This window comes from Melozone crissalis, unplaced genomic scaffold (assembly GCF_028551555.1).
Source record: "Melozone crissalis strain CALT ecotype California unplaced genomic scaffold, PUWL_Pcris_2 ptg000012l_1, whole genome shotgun sequence".
In the NCBI taxonomy this organism is placed as follows: domain Eukaryota; kingdom Metazoa; phylum Chordata; class Aves; order Passeriformes; family Passerellidae; genus Melozone; species Melozone crissalis.
In genome coordinates, this window is record NW_026535790.1 from 1,890,299 (window position 1) to 1,905,630 (window position 15,332).

The 15,332-nt window shown below is 51.6% G+C and overlaps 1 protein-coding gene across 3 annotated transcripts in view; it reads right to left on the bottom strand.

Annotated features, from left to right (window-relative positions):
- CUNH16orf96 (chromosome unknown C16orf96 homolog) overlaps window positions 1–15,332 on the bottom strand; it is an 85,275-nt gene that overhangs the window by 11,505 nt on the left and 58,438 nt on the right. For all 3 annotated transcript variants that reach the window (XM_054270884.1, XM_054270885.1, XM_054270886.1), the window contains 3 exons: window positions 10,223–10,396; window positions 5,164–5,298; window positions 1,937–1,972 (listed from right to left, as the gene is read on the bottom strand). In XM_054270884.1, the coding sequence (XP_054126859.1) occupies window positions 1,937–1,972; window positions 5,164–5,298; window positions 10,223–10,396 (345 nt within the window). The remainder of the gene's footprint in view (window positions 1–1,936; window positions 1,973–5,163; window positions 5,299–10,222; window positions 10,397–15,332) is intronic.

The following is a 15,332-nucleotide window of genomic DNA, read 5'->3' on the forward strand; positions in this document are numbered from 1 at the left end:
GCATGGCTGTGAATCTGCCCTGGAGAGGGGGTGTGTTCCAGCCCTGGCACCCCAGGCAGGAGAAGAACACTCTGCTCTCCTGCTTTGAGCAGAGGATGGATGACAAAACCACAGAGGTCTCTTTAAAGTTCTGTTGTTCCCAGGAATTTGTACCATTGGCTCTTGAAATCCTCCCACTCCACAGTGTGTTCATGCCAGGACTCACTAAGCACAACTGGCATTTACCAAGAGACCACAGCCTGATTTTACATCCTCACCCTCAGTTTCTATTTAGATTTTAAAGTCTCAGGCACATTTGTCATTTAAATGGTGCCAAGCACAACAGGGCTTAAGCAGCTGAGATTTCTTGGCACGAGCAGAACCCGGATAAGAAAAATGAGGAAAGAGCCCTTACCAAAATAAAATCAATTTTCTAAAAGCAAATGTTTTGGGATTATTCACTAATTACAGTATCTGCAACAAACGATTTGCTTTGGGCTGAGCTTAAGGATCTGGCTGGGCAAAACCCTGTTATCTCCCTCCTTATCACAAACCAAACCTGACTGCTCTTGAATTAACTAATATTTACACAAGCCCACACACTGCTGCCTCAGAAAAGCAAAGGGCCAGGAGGGCTCAATCCCCCATAAGATAGGGTATCTCTGTTCCCAAAAGTTTAACTCAAATCCTCCCAAAATTATCTGTGCTAGGCACGGGACAAAAACGAGTCCTAAAACAGGAAACCTGGGGACAGACTGCTCCCCTTAGCCCTCCTTCCTGCCAGTGTTTTTAACAAAGCTCTAGAAAGCAAGATGAGTGGAAGTAGGAAATGTAATATCAAGGATCTGCTTCCTTTCCAGGAGGGGAACCATGCCAGGGGAGATTGCTGAGTGCAGGAAAAATGGAGAAGGGAAAGGTGTGAGAGCACAGTGGGAGGAAGAGGTGCAGGAAAGCTGCTTGGTCAGCACAGGGAGCAGAGAGAGTGTCAGGAACAGCAACGTTCCCAAACTGAGCTGCCTGCTCCTCCACAGTGTCCCTGTCCTGCTGGGAAACCAGCAAGGAGAAATGCAACAAGTGCAGAGGCGAATCTCCCTCCTGAGCGTGGCAGAGGCAGAACAGAGAGGTAAGAGTCAGTTTATCCTTAAAATCAGGATGGCATGGGACAGGAGGGATGGGGGAGCTGGGAGAGGAGGAAAGGTGAGCACCAGGTGACACTGAGAGGGGAGGGAAGGACCCCGTGCTCCAGAGATCTGCCTAGATATATCCAATACATCCAATATCCCTGGGGATATGCTCACACAGAAAAGGTGACTGACATCACACAAGGTGGTTGTGCAGGACAGAAGCAGCACAGCATTAAACCTGGGCTTAAACCAGGGCTAAACCAGGGTTAAAATTCAACCAGAGCCATCTGCAGCCCACCCAGGTGTCCCAGAGCCCCTGACTGAGCAGGGGGAGCTGCTCCCACAAAGCCAAATGCTGAGGGGGACATGGAATGAAGTAAAACAGGACCAAGAGATGTCTGAGGCAGATGGAATTTTGGGGGTGCTGGAGAATCCCTCCAGGTGGGGTACTGACTGGTCTGGTCCTGCAGAACTCTGCAGACGTGGTGATACTGGGAGGGATCCCAGACTGGGACATATCCCAGAGGAACATGTCCTTCTAGAGACTCCTTCCCTGCTCCATGTGCCCCCTGCTAGGGCACTGGCAGGACAGAGTGTGAGGAAAAGCCCCCCCCCATTTTTCCTCAAGGAATAAGGTTGCCAGCAGCCTCCAGCTGTGTGCACAAGTGAGAAACCCCCATTCCAGAAAAAAGATCCCAGAATTAAACCAATTTTTCCCCAGCACTATGGAATATATCCAGAAATACAACCCTCCAAGCTTATTTTGAGTTTTCTTTCTATGGAGCTGGCAGCTCACACGGATCAAGCAAACAACAACAGGAGTATGAGCTTACCTTGCCACCTTCTTGCTGGAAAGTCTTTTATTGGGACTGCAAAATGAAGAAAAAACAGGAAAGAGTTAGAAAAGCTGACAGTGGAGAGCCAGGGAAACAGGAAACTGCATGGAGTCCGGGGCACATCCTCTGCTCTGGCAGGGAGCCCTTGGCATGCACCCCCAAACCCCTGGGAAGGGCAGGAGAGGGGCCACTCCTGTGCTGAAGAACAAGGAATAACAAAGCACATGGAATAATGCTGGAGGAGAGCTCGCTGCCCCCTGCCACGCTCTGCTCTCCTGCTGATCCCTGCCTGAAAACCGATCCCCAAGGAAAGAGCTAAGAATAGCAGGGAGCCTGGGGGGGCTGCAGCCTGGTGCTGATGACACACTGAGCCACATGTCCTGCACCCAGGGCACCCCAGGCCACCCTGCCATCCCCAGAGCTCCCCTGCACTGGGCAACACCAGCACATCCATCTTTCTGCCATGATCCCACTGATCAATCCATCCTTGTGCCCTTCCACAGCCACCATGCCACTGCTGGGCTCTGGGTCACCAGGAAATGCTGCCTGCTCCTGGCCCAGAGGCTTTAGGAGCTCTTGGTGGTGTCCCTGTCTGGATTTTGAGCATGGCACTGCTGCAGTGGCTGGGAAGGGGATGAGCTCTCTCTCCTTTTCAGGGATAACTGACAGGAATCACTCCTTGGATCCATGTCTGAGCCAGCTGGTCCATGCCACAGCGGTCAGGGATCAGTGTCACCACAGGACCAGCAGCCAAGGGCTGTGTCACTGTGTCCCACCTGCAGGGGACAGGCAGCAGGCTCTTCCTGCTGAGAAAAACCAGCCTTTTCCACAAGCAGCTCCTTGCTGAGATGCTCCTTCCAGTCTTCTGGTCCTGACTGGTGCTGGGGAAGTGGACAGGGCTTGGATCTCACTCCTCATCTTCCACCCACACTGGTGTCACAAGATGCCACACCAAATCCTTACTCAGCAATGGCAGCAGGAACAGCTCCAATCCAAGAAGCAGCAGCTGCATTCCCTGGTGCTTAGCTCAGTTTTAGGAAAAAATAACAAAATCCTCTGGAAGTCCACTCCTGCCTGGAGCTGCAACACGAGTTCTTCGAAGGAGGGATTAAAAATAGCTTAGGACAATTTGCTTTGTAAAGCAACCCCCAAACCTGACTGGGGGCTGTTGTGAGGGTGACCAGCCCTGGGTCAAAGTGCATCCTCAAATCCCAGACTTCCAGGGAGCACAAGAGCTGCTGCTGGCTGGGCTTCAAGGCTGCTCGGCGCCCAAGGGCAGGAGGTCAGGCCCTGGTGTTTGCCAGGAATTGTAAGGAATGGCTCCAGCACTGGGGGGAAAATATTTTCCTCTGGAAAAATCTCCTGGGGAAGCGATGGCACCTGCAGTGTCCAAAGGCTGAGACACCAGCAAGGGCACTGTAACAAAACAGAGGCACAAAGCACTTCATGCCAAGCTCCTGGAGGCGTCTTCCCTGCTTTCCCAGGCTGCACTCCAATGCTGGGAGCAAGCTCCCCAGTTTGTTCCAAGGATAAAACACTGTCTGTGTGCCCACAGTTCTTCTGAGTGAGGCTGTTCTGGGGTGCTTTGGGCTTCATCCCAGCTGCCAGAATCCCCTGGAGGAGGTGTCCTCAGGCTTGTCCCAGATTTTGGTCCAGTTCCTGCTGCTCCAGGATTTGTCCTCTCTCTGAGGGCCTCAGGTCAGTGGTGATGCAGGGAGGAGCAGCAGGTCCTGCATGTCCCACACACTGCACAGGACACCTCCCATGCACAGCACACAAACAGGGGGCACTGCCCCTTCCACACAGGCCCTTGGAATGTATTCCCAGTAAATGTGTACTTGGTGAGCCCTGAACACAGATGGAGGAATTGCACCTACTCACAGGGCAAATCAAAGCCTGTGGAATTCCCACCATGATGGGACAGAGAAGCTCCACAGGAAATCCCACCCATCACAGGAGGCTCTGAGGTGTTAGCTCAGCTTTGCAGGTAGATGTGGGGGAGAAAACCTGAAATGGAGTGGGGCTTCCAGGGAAAACCAGTGTTCTCCTTAATACCTGCATAACCTGAGACCCATCACTGACCCTCAAGGCCTCCAACAGCAAAGACAACTATTTAGCCAAGAAAAACAAAGGGAGAGACCTTTTTTTCATTAAAAAGAATGAAATTCAAGCTCCTATTTGTTTTGCAGTTCTCCTCCCATAGACCAGGAGAGCCCCCAGATCACACTGTCCCTGCAAAGGACAGACAGAGACCAAGAACATGACAAAAACCAGGTCTGAATAGCCACAATACCCATGAAAAGAAAGATTTATCACCCAATGCCACCATCCTTCCACCCAGAGGGCTGCAACCAGCTCTGAATGAACAAATCAACAGGCAGAAATCCCTCTCCACTTGTCAGACACCACATCCAGCTGCTGCCTGGGAGACCTCCAAAACTCCATCCAAAACCTCCTGATGTTCCTGGTGTCTGTCACATCTCCCCAGCCCATGGTGACACCGGGGTGGGCAGGCTGTGGGTGAAGCTGGGTGAGATGAGACTTTACTGCTCCTTGTGGAGCAGGCTGATGCCTTCAGGTTGTTCCTGCAGCAGGAGGATGGGCTGTTCCTGCCCTTGCACACAACTCCCAGTCTTTCCTTGGTGACAGAAATACTGTACATGGCTGTCACCCTGATTTTTTAAGATTTTCTAAGCCTTCTGATGTTTATATTCTTGTAATGAACTTTCTCACCCACTTTCTGTAAATAACTTATTGGCTTGCATTCTTTTATAAAAGAAGAAAAATCTGATAGACTGTTGGTTTGTCCAGTGTCATTGGAGCGGTGGCACTTTCACCCTCCAATCCACTGGCACTTTTAGAAATCTATAAAAATAAACTCCCCTTTTCTCACCTTGAGAACAGCAGTGTGTGTGCTCGTGTTGTTTTGTGTCCTGTAGTGACACATGGGCAGCTCACTGCTCCCATGGAACCCACCATGCACAGGCATGCAAAGGGCAGGGAATGCTCTCCTTGTCTGCCAGCCCCCTGTCTGCATCACAGGCACCTCCTGCTCACACTCCATGAGCTCCCCACCACCTCAAACACCTGCAGAGCCTCCTGTGGCTGGGTGAAACTCATCCCCTCCCCACCAGCACACAGAGGGAAAAGCTGTGCCAGACAAGGAGAGCCTCCCCATGCAGAACATCCTTCCCAGGCTGGGATGGCCATGCACATCCAGTTACCTATTCATCTCAAGATCATTGAGGCGAGCAGAGAGATCCTCGAGGCGGTTGATTTGTTTGTGGCACTGGCTACAGTAAAACTCAAAAGCTTCATCTGCGAGAATGCTGTGCAGTTTGGCAGCGAGGGGATTGGTGCTAGAGAGATCACAAGGGTCATGTCAACAGCACAGAAGGCACAGGGAGCAGCTGCAGCCGTGGCTTCCACAAGCTGGGGGTACCTCAAGGTAGGGGAATTGTTGGTGGGAGGTATGAAATTTGAATTAAAATCTCAGGGCAGGTTGGGTTGCCTCCCACCATGGTTTCGAAGCCAAATTAAAACCAGTGTAGGGATGCTGAAAATAATATATACAGCATTTCTAATTTAGAATAATTAATAACAATATACAAATAATTGATAATTTGTAGTTGCTCAATAGTTTATATATACTGAGGATACCTCAATGTAGGGGAATTGTTGGTGGGAGGTATGAAATTTGAATTAAAATCTCAGGGCAGGTCGGGTCGCCTCCCACCATGGTTTTCGAAGCCAAATTAAAACCAGTGTAGGGATGCTGATAATAATATATACAAAATTTCTAATTTAGACTAGTTTATAACAATATGTAACTAATTGATAATTTGTAATTGCTCAATAAAATTTATATATACTGAGGATACCTCAAGGTAGGGGAGGTTTTGGTGGGAGCTATGAAATTTGAATTAAAAAACTCAGAGCAGGTTGGGTCGCCTCCCACCATGGTTTTCGAAGTCAAATTAATGCCAATGTGGGGTTGCTGATAATAATGTATAGAAAATTTCTAATTTAGAATAATTTATAACAACATGCTGCTAATTGATAATTTATAATTGCTCAATAGAATTTATATATACTGAGGTTACCTCAAGGTAGGGAATTTTTGGTGGGAGGTATGAAATTTGAATAAAAAACTTAGGACAGGTTGGGTTGCCTCCCACCATAGTTTTCAAAACCAAATTAAAACCAATGTGGGGATGCTGATAATAATATAGAGAACATTTCTAATTTAGAATAATTTATAACAATATGCAGCTAATTGATAATTTGTAATTGCTCAATAGAATTTATATATACTGAGGATACCTCAATGTAGGGGAATTGTTGGTGGGAGGTATGAAATTTGAATTAAAATCTCAGGGCAGGTTGGGTGGCTCCCACCATGGTTTTTGAAGCCAAATTAAAGCCAGTGTGGGGTTGCTGATAATAATATATAGAACATTTCTAATTTAGAATAATTTATAACAATATGCTGCTGATTGATAATTTGTAATTGCTCAACAGAATTTATATAGTTGATAATTAGCAACACTTCCATCACCCTCCTCCTAGAGACTCCCAGCATCTGAGCTTGGCCCACATTTCCAAACCCCTGAACCAATCTCAATCCCCAGGAGCCCAGGGCAGGTGAGATAAGTGCTTCCCACAAACCTACACCACTGAAAAGTTTATTTTCCAGCAGGATTTTCCAGGCAATCTGTCTCAGGAGGCTCCTGGTTTGCCTCAGTAAGTGCAGAATGAACTTGCACACTGCAGGACTGGGTGCTGTGGGCCAGGGCTGAATCTAAGGGGGATTTTAATGGATTTTAGGAAAAGGTTTTTCCCCCAGAGGGTGCTGGGCACAGCCCTGAGGCTGCCAGAGCTCCAGGAGTGTCTGGAGGATGCCCAGGGTGGGATTGTTGGGGTCTGTGCAGGGCCAGGAGCTGCTCTGGATGATCCTGGTGGGTCCATTCCCACTCAGGATATTGTGGGATTCCATCATCCTTTGGTCAGTGTCCCACTTTTCAATGGGATGCTTTAAAAGTAGAGCAGCTGTGCTGCTGCAGACCTGCCTTAGTAAAGCACAGAGTCAGATTTTCACTGGAAACTTTTCACTTTAAAGCCAAGATGAAATGGATAGGTGCAGTTTAACACCTCACTCCTCCAAAGCACAGCCCAGCAGCAGTGCTGTGCTCCTGCAGGGATTGCCATTTGGGAAGGGCCATGGGGGTCTGTAGGGCTTTCACAGCTTGGGAAGCTGGGAGATATTTCCTCATGATTTGGGCAGGACAGAGAGGATTCTCAACTGCAAATGGTTTGTGTTCATTTGGGGCCAGACTCCACAAACCCTTCCTGTGCTTCTGGAAGCCACGGATGTGAATCAAAGAAAGGTTAAATAGTGAAAAACCCAAGCAGTTCCATAAGAGAGACAGGTAAAGGTGTGAGCAAACACAAGCAAGATAAACCCAACAGGCATCAGGGAGGGGCAGTGAATCCTGGGATACACAAACACACCAGAAACTCCTGGCCTGGGGCATCCTGAGGGTGCCCTGGCCCAGTCCCCAGCCCAGGGTCAGGCCTGGAGGCTGTGCTGTCTGTACAGTATTCCCCAGCCCCCTCAGACAGGCTGGACACCAGCAAATGCCAAATTATCATCTCTTCCTATTCCTGGAAAAAAAAATCAATTGCAAACCATTCCCCTGCCCCTCAGGGCAGGTGTGGCCCCAGGATAACCTTCTCCCAGCAGCAGACAGGTTGGTGGCTCAGGGTTTGTGCAGGGAAGAGGTGACAGTGGCACCTGGGAGAAGGGATGTCCCTTTTCTGGGTGCTCTTGGGTGCATTCCCTTCCCAGGTGGTGCAGCCTGGGCCAGGTGGGAACCCAAATTTAACCAGCATTAATCAACATGAGAAGAGAAGTGTGGAGGAGAAGCCCCAGGCCAGGCTGGCAGCTCCTGGGGTGTGTGCAGACCCTGCTGGCCCCGGGCCGCCCTGGCTCCCTGCCCCTGGAGTGGGTGAGAGCTCAGCCCTGGGCTGTCCCCACCCACTCCAGGATGCTGATGGGTCCCCTCCAGCTCAGCACATTCTGTGGTTGTACAACACAGAGCCTCCCTGGGCCTCCCTCCATCTCCTGGAGCAACATTTGTCTTCCCAGGTCCTTCCTGTTGGCTGGGATGGGCTCAAGGAGCTTTTCCTTTGATTTCCCACTGAGAGCTGCAAAGAGGCTTTTCCACTGGATGGATATGCAAGGGAAGAATCAAGAGGAGGGATCACAAAGAAGGCCTGGGCAGGGAAGCACTGCACCCCACAGTGTTCCCTGAAGGCTCTTGGGGTTTGTGTTCATCCTCTGGAGTTGTGGCAGGAGAATTTCTAGAAATTATTCCTATTTAGAGACTTCTGTAGCATGGAAAGGGGCTGTGGTGATGTGATGCTGTTCTTTGTATTCAAAATACAGCCAAAAACCCATTCAGCCTGAACCAGGGACAGCCTGTGTTTAAACACACTGGGGCTGCTCAGGCATGGAATGGTTTGGGTGGGAAAGGACATTAGAGCTCATCCCACCCCACCCCTTCCACTATCCCAGGTGGCTCCAAGCCCTGCCCAGCCTGGCCTTGGGCACTGCCAGGGATCCAGGGGCAGCCACAGCTTCCCAAGGCCTGCCCACCCTGCCAGGGTACAATTCCCAATTCCCAATATCCCATCCAGCCCTGCCCTCTGGCAGTGGGAGCCAATCCCTCTGTCCCTTCCTACCCAAAGTCAGAAGAGCTGCACAGACTCAGGGAATGTTTAGGGCAGGATTTCACACACACAGCAATAATCCAAGGGAAGGCTAGGCCTGAGAGGCATGAGGAAATCCTTCAGCTCCAACAGCCCCACATTCCTGACTCCAGAGGCTTTGCAGGGTTTATCTGCAGCCTCCCTCCCCAGCAAGCCCCAGCAGAGAAGCTCCAGCACAAACCACCACGAGCTGTGTGGCCACGTGCCCAGGGAGCCCCTCCCAGCACAGGGAAGATGGGATAAGGTGTGGATCAGATCCAGAGACAGAGCAGAGCAGAGATGCTGCTCTGGCAGAGCAAGATTGGAACACTGGCAGCGTGGGCAAACTGGGAGCTCTGGCCTGATGTTAAAGAAAATTTCAAGAGATTGAAAAGCTCCTTTAGCTGGGTATTTCCTTGCCAGGAGCCTTCTGGATGAGGCTGGCAGGAAAAATGAACACCAAGGCTGGGTTTTAACCAGAGTTCTTCCTGTGCCACAGCACCAGCACAGCCAGCCCCACATTCCTGCACTGAGTAAGGACAAGCAGGGATCAGAGACTGTGCAGGGTATCCCAGTGCTGGAACACTGCTTTCCTAAAGGGAAAGGTTGGGAATTCTTTACAGCAACTCTCCTATTTGCCATTAACACCTCCAACATTGCTGCTGCACCAGCCAAAAAGAGATGAGCCCTGACCTGCTCTTCCCTGCCAGCCCTGTGCACCCAGAATTGTCCAAACTCCATGAAGGGTTTGGGAAGCTGGGAAAAACAGGAAGATGGGAAAAAAAAAGTTTTGAGAAGTTTACATGGTTGCAGAAAGGCACAGATGTGTCATTCCAAAGAGAAAGAAGTCTTTATAGTTTTGTCTTTAGCACAGGTGTGTGGCTGGCAGGGAATCTTGCCCTGTGCAGAGTTGTGCCTCCAATGCAGGAACACATTCCCAGTGTTACCTGTCATCCCAGACACTTTGTGGGCTGGATGATATTCCAGCTTTTACTAATTTTCTTTAGACAGTAAGTATTGATAGGGTGTGTACCACCCCACCAGCTCCTCAGCCCATCCTGCTCAGACTGGAAAATGGAACTTTTTCCTGGTTTCAGACCCTAAAGCAAGGAGGAAACGCTACAGCCTGCTTCCTGCTCTGCACATCCCTAGAGAAGGAATGCTGCTGCAGCTCATGCAAATCCAACCAAACATTGCATCAAAGCCCAAAATAATAAAAGAGGGAAAAACCATGAGAGTCATCCTGCAGGATCAGGAGTAAAGCTGCAGGTGGTTTTCTCTCCTGGAGGGTTCAGTGAGGGAGAGTGTGACACTGGAGTGAGAATGTGACACTGGAAATGCAGACAGCTCTTCCACCTCCTGCTGGGTGTCACAGGACGGGTACTGACCAGGGAAAGGAACCACCGTGGGGGAATTCCTCCTCCACTTCCAAGACCATTATCCCCTTGAATCCAGAGTCTGCCAGGCTGGCAAACCACAGGGAAACCCCAGTCCCACAGAGCAGAGTGAAGCAGCACCAGGGCTGGGCATTACCTGGGAGAGAGGAAGGAGGAGCTGCCAAAGCTGCTTTCCCCATTACACAAAGGGTCTGGGAACAGGTCGGCCTCGTTGCCCTCCCCGTAATCCTCGAAATGCTCCTCCCCGCTGATGACGGTGACAATGGAGTGGCTGAGCTCGGAGCCCAGGGCCAGCTCGTGGGGGTGGGACCTGGGGGAACAGACAGACAGAGGTTAGAGGGGCCACAGCAGCCTTTGCATTGCATCCTCCTTCTGAGTATGGGGTTTGCACTTGGCAGGGGAGCGGTGGATTCTGTGAGAAGCTGCTGGAAGCTTCCCCCATGTCCAGCATAGCCCATCCCTGGAAGCTTCCCCATATCCAGAGAGCCCATCCCTGGAAGTTTCCCCCATATCCAGAGAGCCCATCTCTGGAAATTTCCCCCATTCCAGCAGAGCCCATCCCTGGAAGTTTCCTCCATATCCAGAGAGCCCATCCCTGGAAATTTTCCCCATTCCAGCAGAGCCCATCTCTGGAAGTTTCCCCCATATTCAGAGAGCCCATCCCTGGAAGTTTCCCCCATATCCAGAGAGCCCATCCCTGGAAGTTTCCCCCATTCCAGCAGAGCCCATCCCTGGAAGTTTCCCCCATATCCAGCAGAGCCCATCCCTGGAAGTTTCCTCCATATCCAGCAGAACCCATCTCTGGAAATTTCCCCCATTCCAGCAGAGCCCATCCCTGGAAGTTTCCTCCATATCCAGAGAGCCCATCCCTGGAAATTTTCCCCATATCCAGAGAGCCCATCTCTGGAAGTTTCCCCCATATCCAGCAGAGCCCATCCCTGGAAATTTCCCCCATTCCAGCAGAGCCCATCCCTGGAAGCTTCCTCCTTGTCAAGCAGAGCCCATCCCTGGAAGTTTCCCCCATATCCAGAGAGCCCATCCCTGGAAACTTCCCCCATATCCAGCATAGCCCATCCCTGGAAGCTTCCCCCATGTCCAGCATAGCCCATCCCTGGAAGCTTCCTCCTTGTCAAGCAGAGCCCATCCCTGGAAGTTTCCTCCATATCCAGCAGAGCCCATCTCTGGAAGTCTCCCCCATGTCCAGCAGAGCCCATCCCTGGTGGCTCCAAGATGGACCTGCTGCTGGCTGAGGTTGTGCCCCCAGGAATGGCACCTCTGGGATAGCAGATTTGAGAGGGAAAACACAAAAAGGGGATGGGGCAGTGAACTGAGTGCAGAGAGGAGTGGGGTGAGGGCACTGGAGAGGAACAGCTCTGCAGGGCAGGGCAGGGCCAAGAGCTGCTCCAGGCACCAGAGCTGAGATTGCCCTGAGATTCCTGGGATGACCCTGAGATCCTGTGCCCATGGGGAGGCAGCTGTGCCCCAGCAGCCCATGGAGGGCAGGGAGGAGCAGAGATGCACCTGCAGCCCCTGCAGGAGCCCAGGCCTGGAGCAGGGGGTGCCTGAGAGGGGCTGTGAGCCCATGGGAAGCTGTGCTGGGACAGGGTCCTGCAGATCCATAGAGCCCACACAGGAGCAGGGTCCTGGCTGGATCTGTGACCCTGTGGGGGACCCAGGCTGTGCCTGAAGGAGTGACCCCACAGCAGTGACACACGGGGCAGCAGTTCCTGGAGAACCCATGGGATGGACTCAGGCTGGAGAGGCTCAGGGAGAGCTGTCTCCTGTGCAAGGGACCCACACTGGGGGCAGGGGCAGGACTCTGACTCCTCTCCCTGAGCAGTGGCTGGAACAATTTGTGATGAACTGACCACAACCCCCACTCCCATCTCCCTGAGCATTGGGGAAGAAGGGGGAACTGGGAAGGAGGGATGATGGGGGGGTGAATGCTTTTTTAAGGTCTGATTTTACTTCTCATTATCCTGCTCTGATTTTGTCAGTAATAAATCCAATTAATATCCCAAATTTGAGCCTGTTTTGCTCATGATGGTATTTGATGAGTGATTTCTCCCTGTCCTTATCTCAACTCATGAACCCTTTGTTATATTTTCTTTTCCTGTCCATCTCTGGAGGGCAGGGATGGAGCAGCTTTGGTGGGTTCCTGGTGTCCAGCCAGGGTCAACCCACCCCACCAAGTGAGTGATGTCCAAGTGAGTGATGTCTCCCATTTTGGCAGAGTAGGACAGGACAGAAACAGCCCAGGCACCACTGGGTAATTTATGGTGATTTTTTACCCCAATAAACCAAGTTTTTCCACTGACAGCTGCAACTGGGGACACTCAGACTTGCAGGACAGTGGCCAGGGTTGGTGACAAGCCCTTGCTTGACTAAAACACCAATTTCTGTGATTGGCATGGCAGAGAAAGAGCTGGGCATGTCCCAGCCCCATCCCAAATGCTGTGAGTTCCACAGCAGCCTGTGCCAGGCTCACACTTGCTCGTTGCTGCCTAATCCTCTCAAGGCTTTAACCCCATAGCCCAGGGGGATTGGTGCTGGGGAGGGGAGGGCTCAGGCAGCTGGGACAGACCCCCTGCAAGACAAAGGAGCCCTTTCCCTGCTCCTGCTGGGAACACACTGTGTGTGACAATGCTGCAGTGGGGAATGCTGCTCCATGTATTTTTAACACCAGAGCCAGGAGGCTGCAGTGTTTAAAGGCTTGGTGTAAACCCTGAACACACCCAGCACAGCTCCTGGGATGTCCCTTACTCCTGTGGGGACACAGCTCAGCACAGAAAAGCTCTGGAAGAGCCTTTCCATTGCATGAAGACACAGAACCCTGGAATGGTTTGGGTTGAAAGGATCTTAAAGCTCATCCCATCCCACCTCCCGCCATGGCAGAGACACCTCCCACTGTCCCAGGCTGCCCCAAGCCCCATCCAGCCTGGCCTTGGGCACTGCCAGGGATCCAGGGGCAGCCACAGCTGCTCTGGGCACCCTGTGCCAGGGCCTGCCCACCAAGCCAAGCTCTCTTTCCTGCCCTATGGAAGTTTTCAAATTAAGCTGGAGAAAAGGCAGGAGGGATTTGCAACAAACAGGCTGTGAAAGCAGCCACGGGGCTGTGAGCCACAGCTCTGTGTTTTGGGGGGTTAACCATGCTCTGCTCTCCAAAATTCTAGGCTAAAAATCATAATAACATTGCTTTATTACAAAAATTTATACTGGCTATGTCCTTATCTCCATGCACTTGCTAGCAGAGGGAAATGGGATATGAGCAGATTGCTGGACTAAACCAGAAAGAAAAAAAGATTACAGATAAGCCATTTATGACAAAAAACCTGCTCCATCTGAAGGATTTGCCCTTATCCTGCTAATATAAACATGTCAACCCTCCAGATCTCTATTTAATCACAAATAAATCCAGCCCAGCTTGTGGGCATCTGCACAAACTCCTCCTGCCCTTGGAAGCACCAATATTCCACAGTGGGATCCACTGGAACCCATCCATCCCTGTGGTGAGTCAGACTTTCACCAAAAGCAGTGGAAATCTCTCCAGGAATAGAAGCCAGGGGGTGGAATTGATAATTCAAAAACAAAACCCAAGCCCAGAACTCTAAATTTGGGGTTGTGGTTTGATAAGCACTGTACAGAAGCAGATCTGATCAGGCACCTGGAAACCCTCAACCTGGGAAGTAAATTATATTTCTTATTCTCATCTCAAGGCTCAGGATCCAGAGTCCAACTAATCTTCAGTACACACAGCCTAAACAAGCTTTAAGCTCAAACCATTTCAGGTATGTTGAGCTCTGAGAGCCCCTGAGAAGTGATGCTGAAGCTCTGATTCAGCCCAGCAGCTGCACTGGAGGAACTGTACTCCCAGGCTGTCCCTGAGCACCAAAGGTGTCCTCCTGTGTGGGGTCTGATGGCACCAAAACCAGCCCTCAGCACACCCATAGGTTTCCATTTCAAACCTTTCAAATCTATAAATCTAATGAAGTTTTTGGCTGCCTAGAATTTGCACACATTGAACAATCTGGGAAAAGGCTTGGACAGGGCACACAAAGGACATCTGACCTTCCCAAGCCCACAGCTGGGGTAACAGGGAATCACAGAATGGTTTGGGTTGAAAGGATCTTAAAGCTCATCCCATCCCACCCCTGCCATGGCAGGGACACCTCCCACTGTCCCAGGCTGCTCCCAGCCCTGCCCAGCCTGGCCTTGGGCACTGCCAGGGATCCAGGGGCAGCCTCAGCTGCTCTGGGCACCCTGTGCCAGGGCCTGCCCACCCTCACAGGGAACAATTCCCAATTCCCAATATCCCATCCATCCCTGCCCTCTGGCAGTGGGAGCCATTCCCTGTGTCCTGTCCCTCCATCCCTTGTCCCCAGTCTCTCTCCAGCTCTCCTGGAGCCCCTTCAGGCCCTGGCAGGGGCTCTGAGGTGTCCCTGGAGCTTCTCCTCTCCAGGTGAGCACCCCCAGCTCTGCCAGCCTGGCTCCACAGCAGAGGGGCTCTGGAGCATCCCTGTGGCTTCCTCTGGACTCTCTCCAACAATCCCATCCTTCCTGTCCTGCTGACCCCAGCCTTGGCAAGCATGGGGACCAGCTGCTCTCCCCCATTTTTCCAGGCAGTTCTGGACCTACAGGCAGGTGAATCCTCTCCCCAGGTAGTTCTGTACCTATAGGCAGGTGAATCCTCTCCCCATGTCCCCAGGCAGTTCTGTACCTACAGGCAGGTGAATCCTGTCCCCAGGCAGTTCTGTACCTACAGGCAGGTGAATCCTCTCCCCTGTTTCCCCAGGCAGTTCTGTACCTACAGGCAGGTGAATCCCAGGCAGGCTGCCTTCCCCAGCGGGCGGGAGCGCACGCAGGCTGCCATGGCCCTGCAGGGACCCCGTGCTGCTGGCAGGGAGCTCTCAGCTGATTATCTCCCAATTTAACTGTCACTGAGCTGGCCTGCTGCAGTGAGAAGAGCCCAGCTGGATAATCCCATTTCTGCTCTAATCCACAGCACCCTTTCAGCCCCGGGCCTGGTGCTGCTTGCTGTCTCTCTGGTGTTCCCAGATGGGATTTTGGGGTAGGAGGGAAGCTTGGAGCTCCCAAAAAGCAGAGCTGGAAGCACTCCCTGGAGCACCAACTCTGGGCCTTGTGTTTTGGGACAAACCTCATCCTGTGTGTGACAGACCTTAAGCAAAGGGGATTCCAGAGGTTTGGTGTAGGTTGGTGCTCTTGGGGCACTAATCTGGCACTGGTAG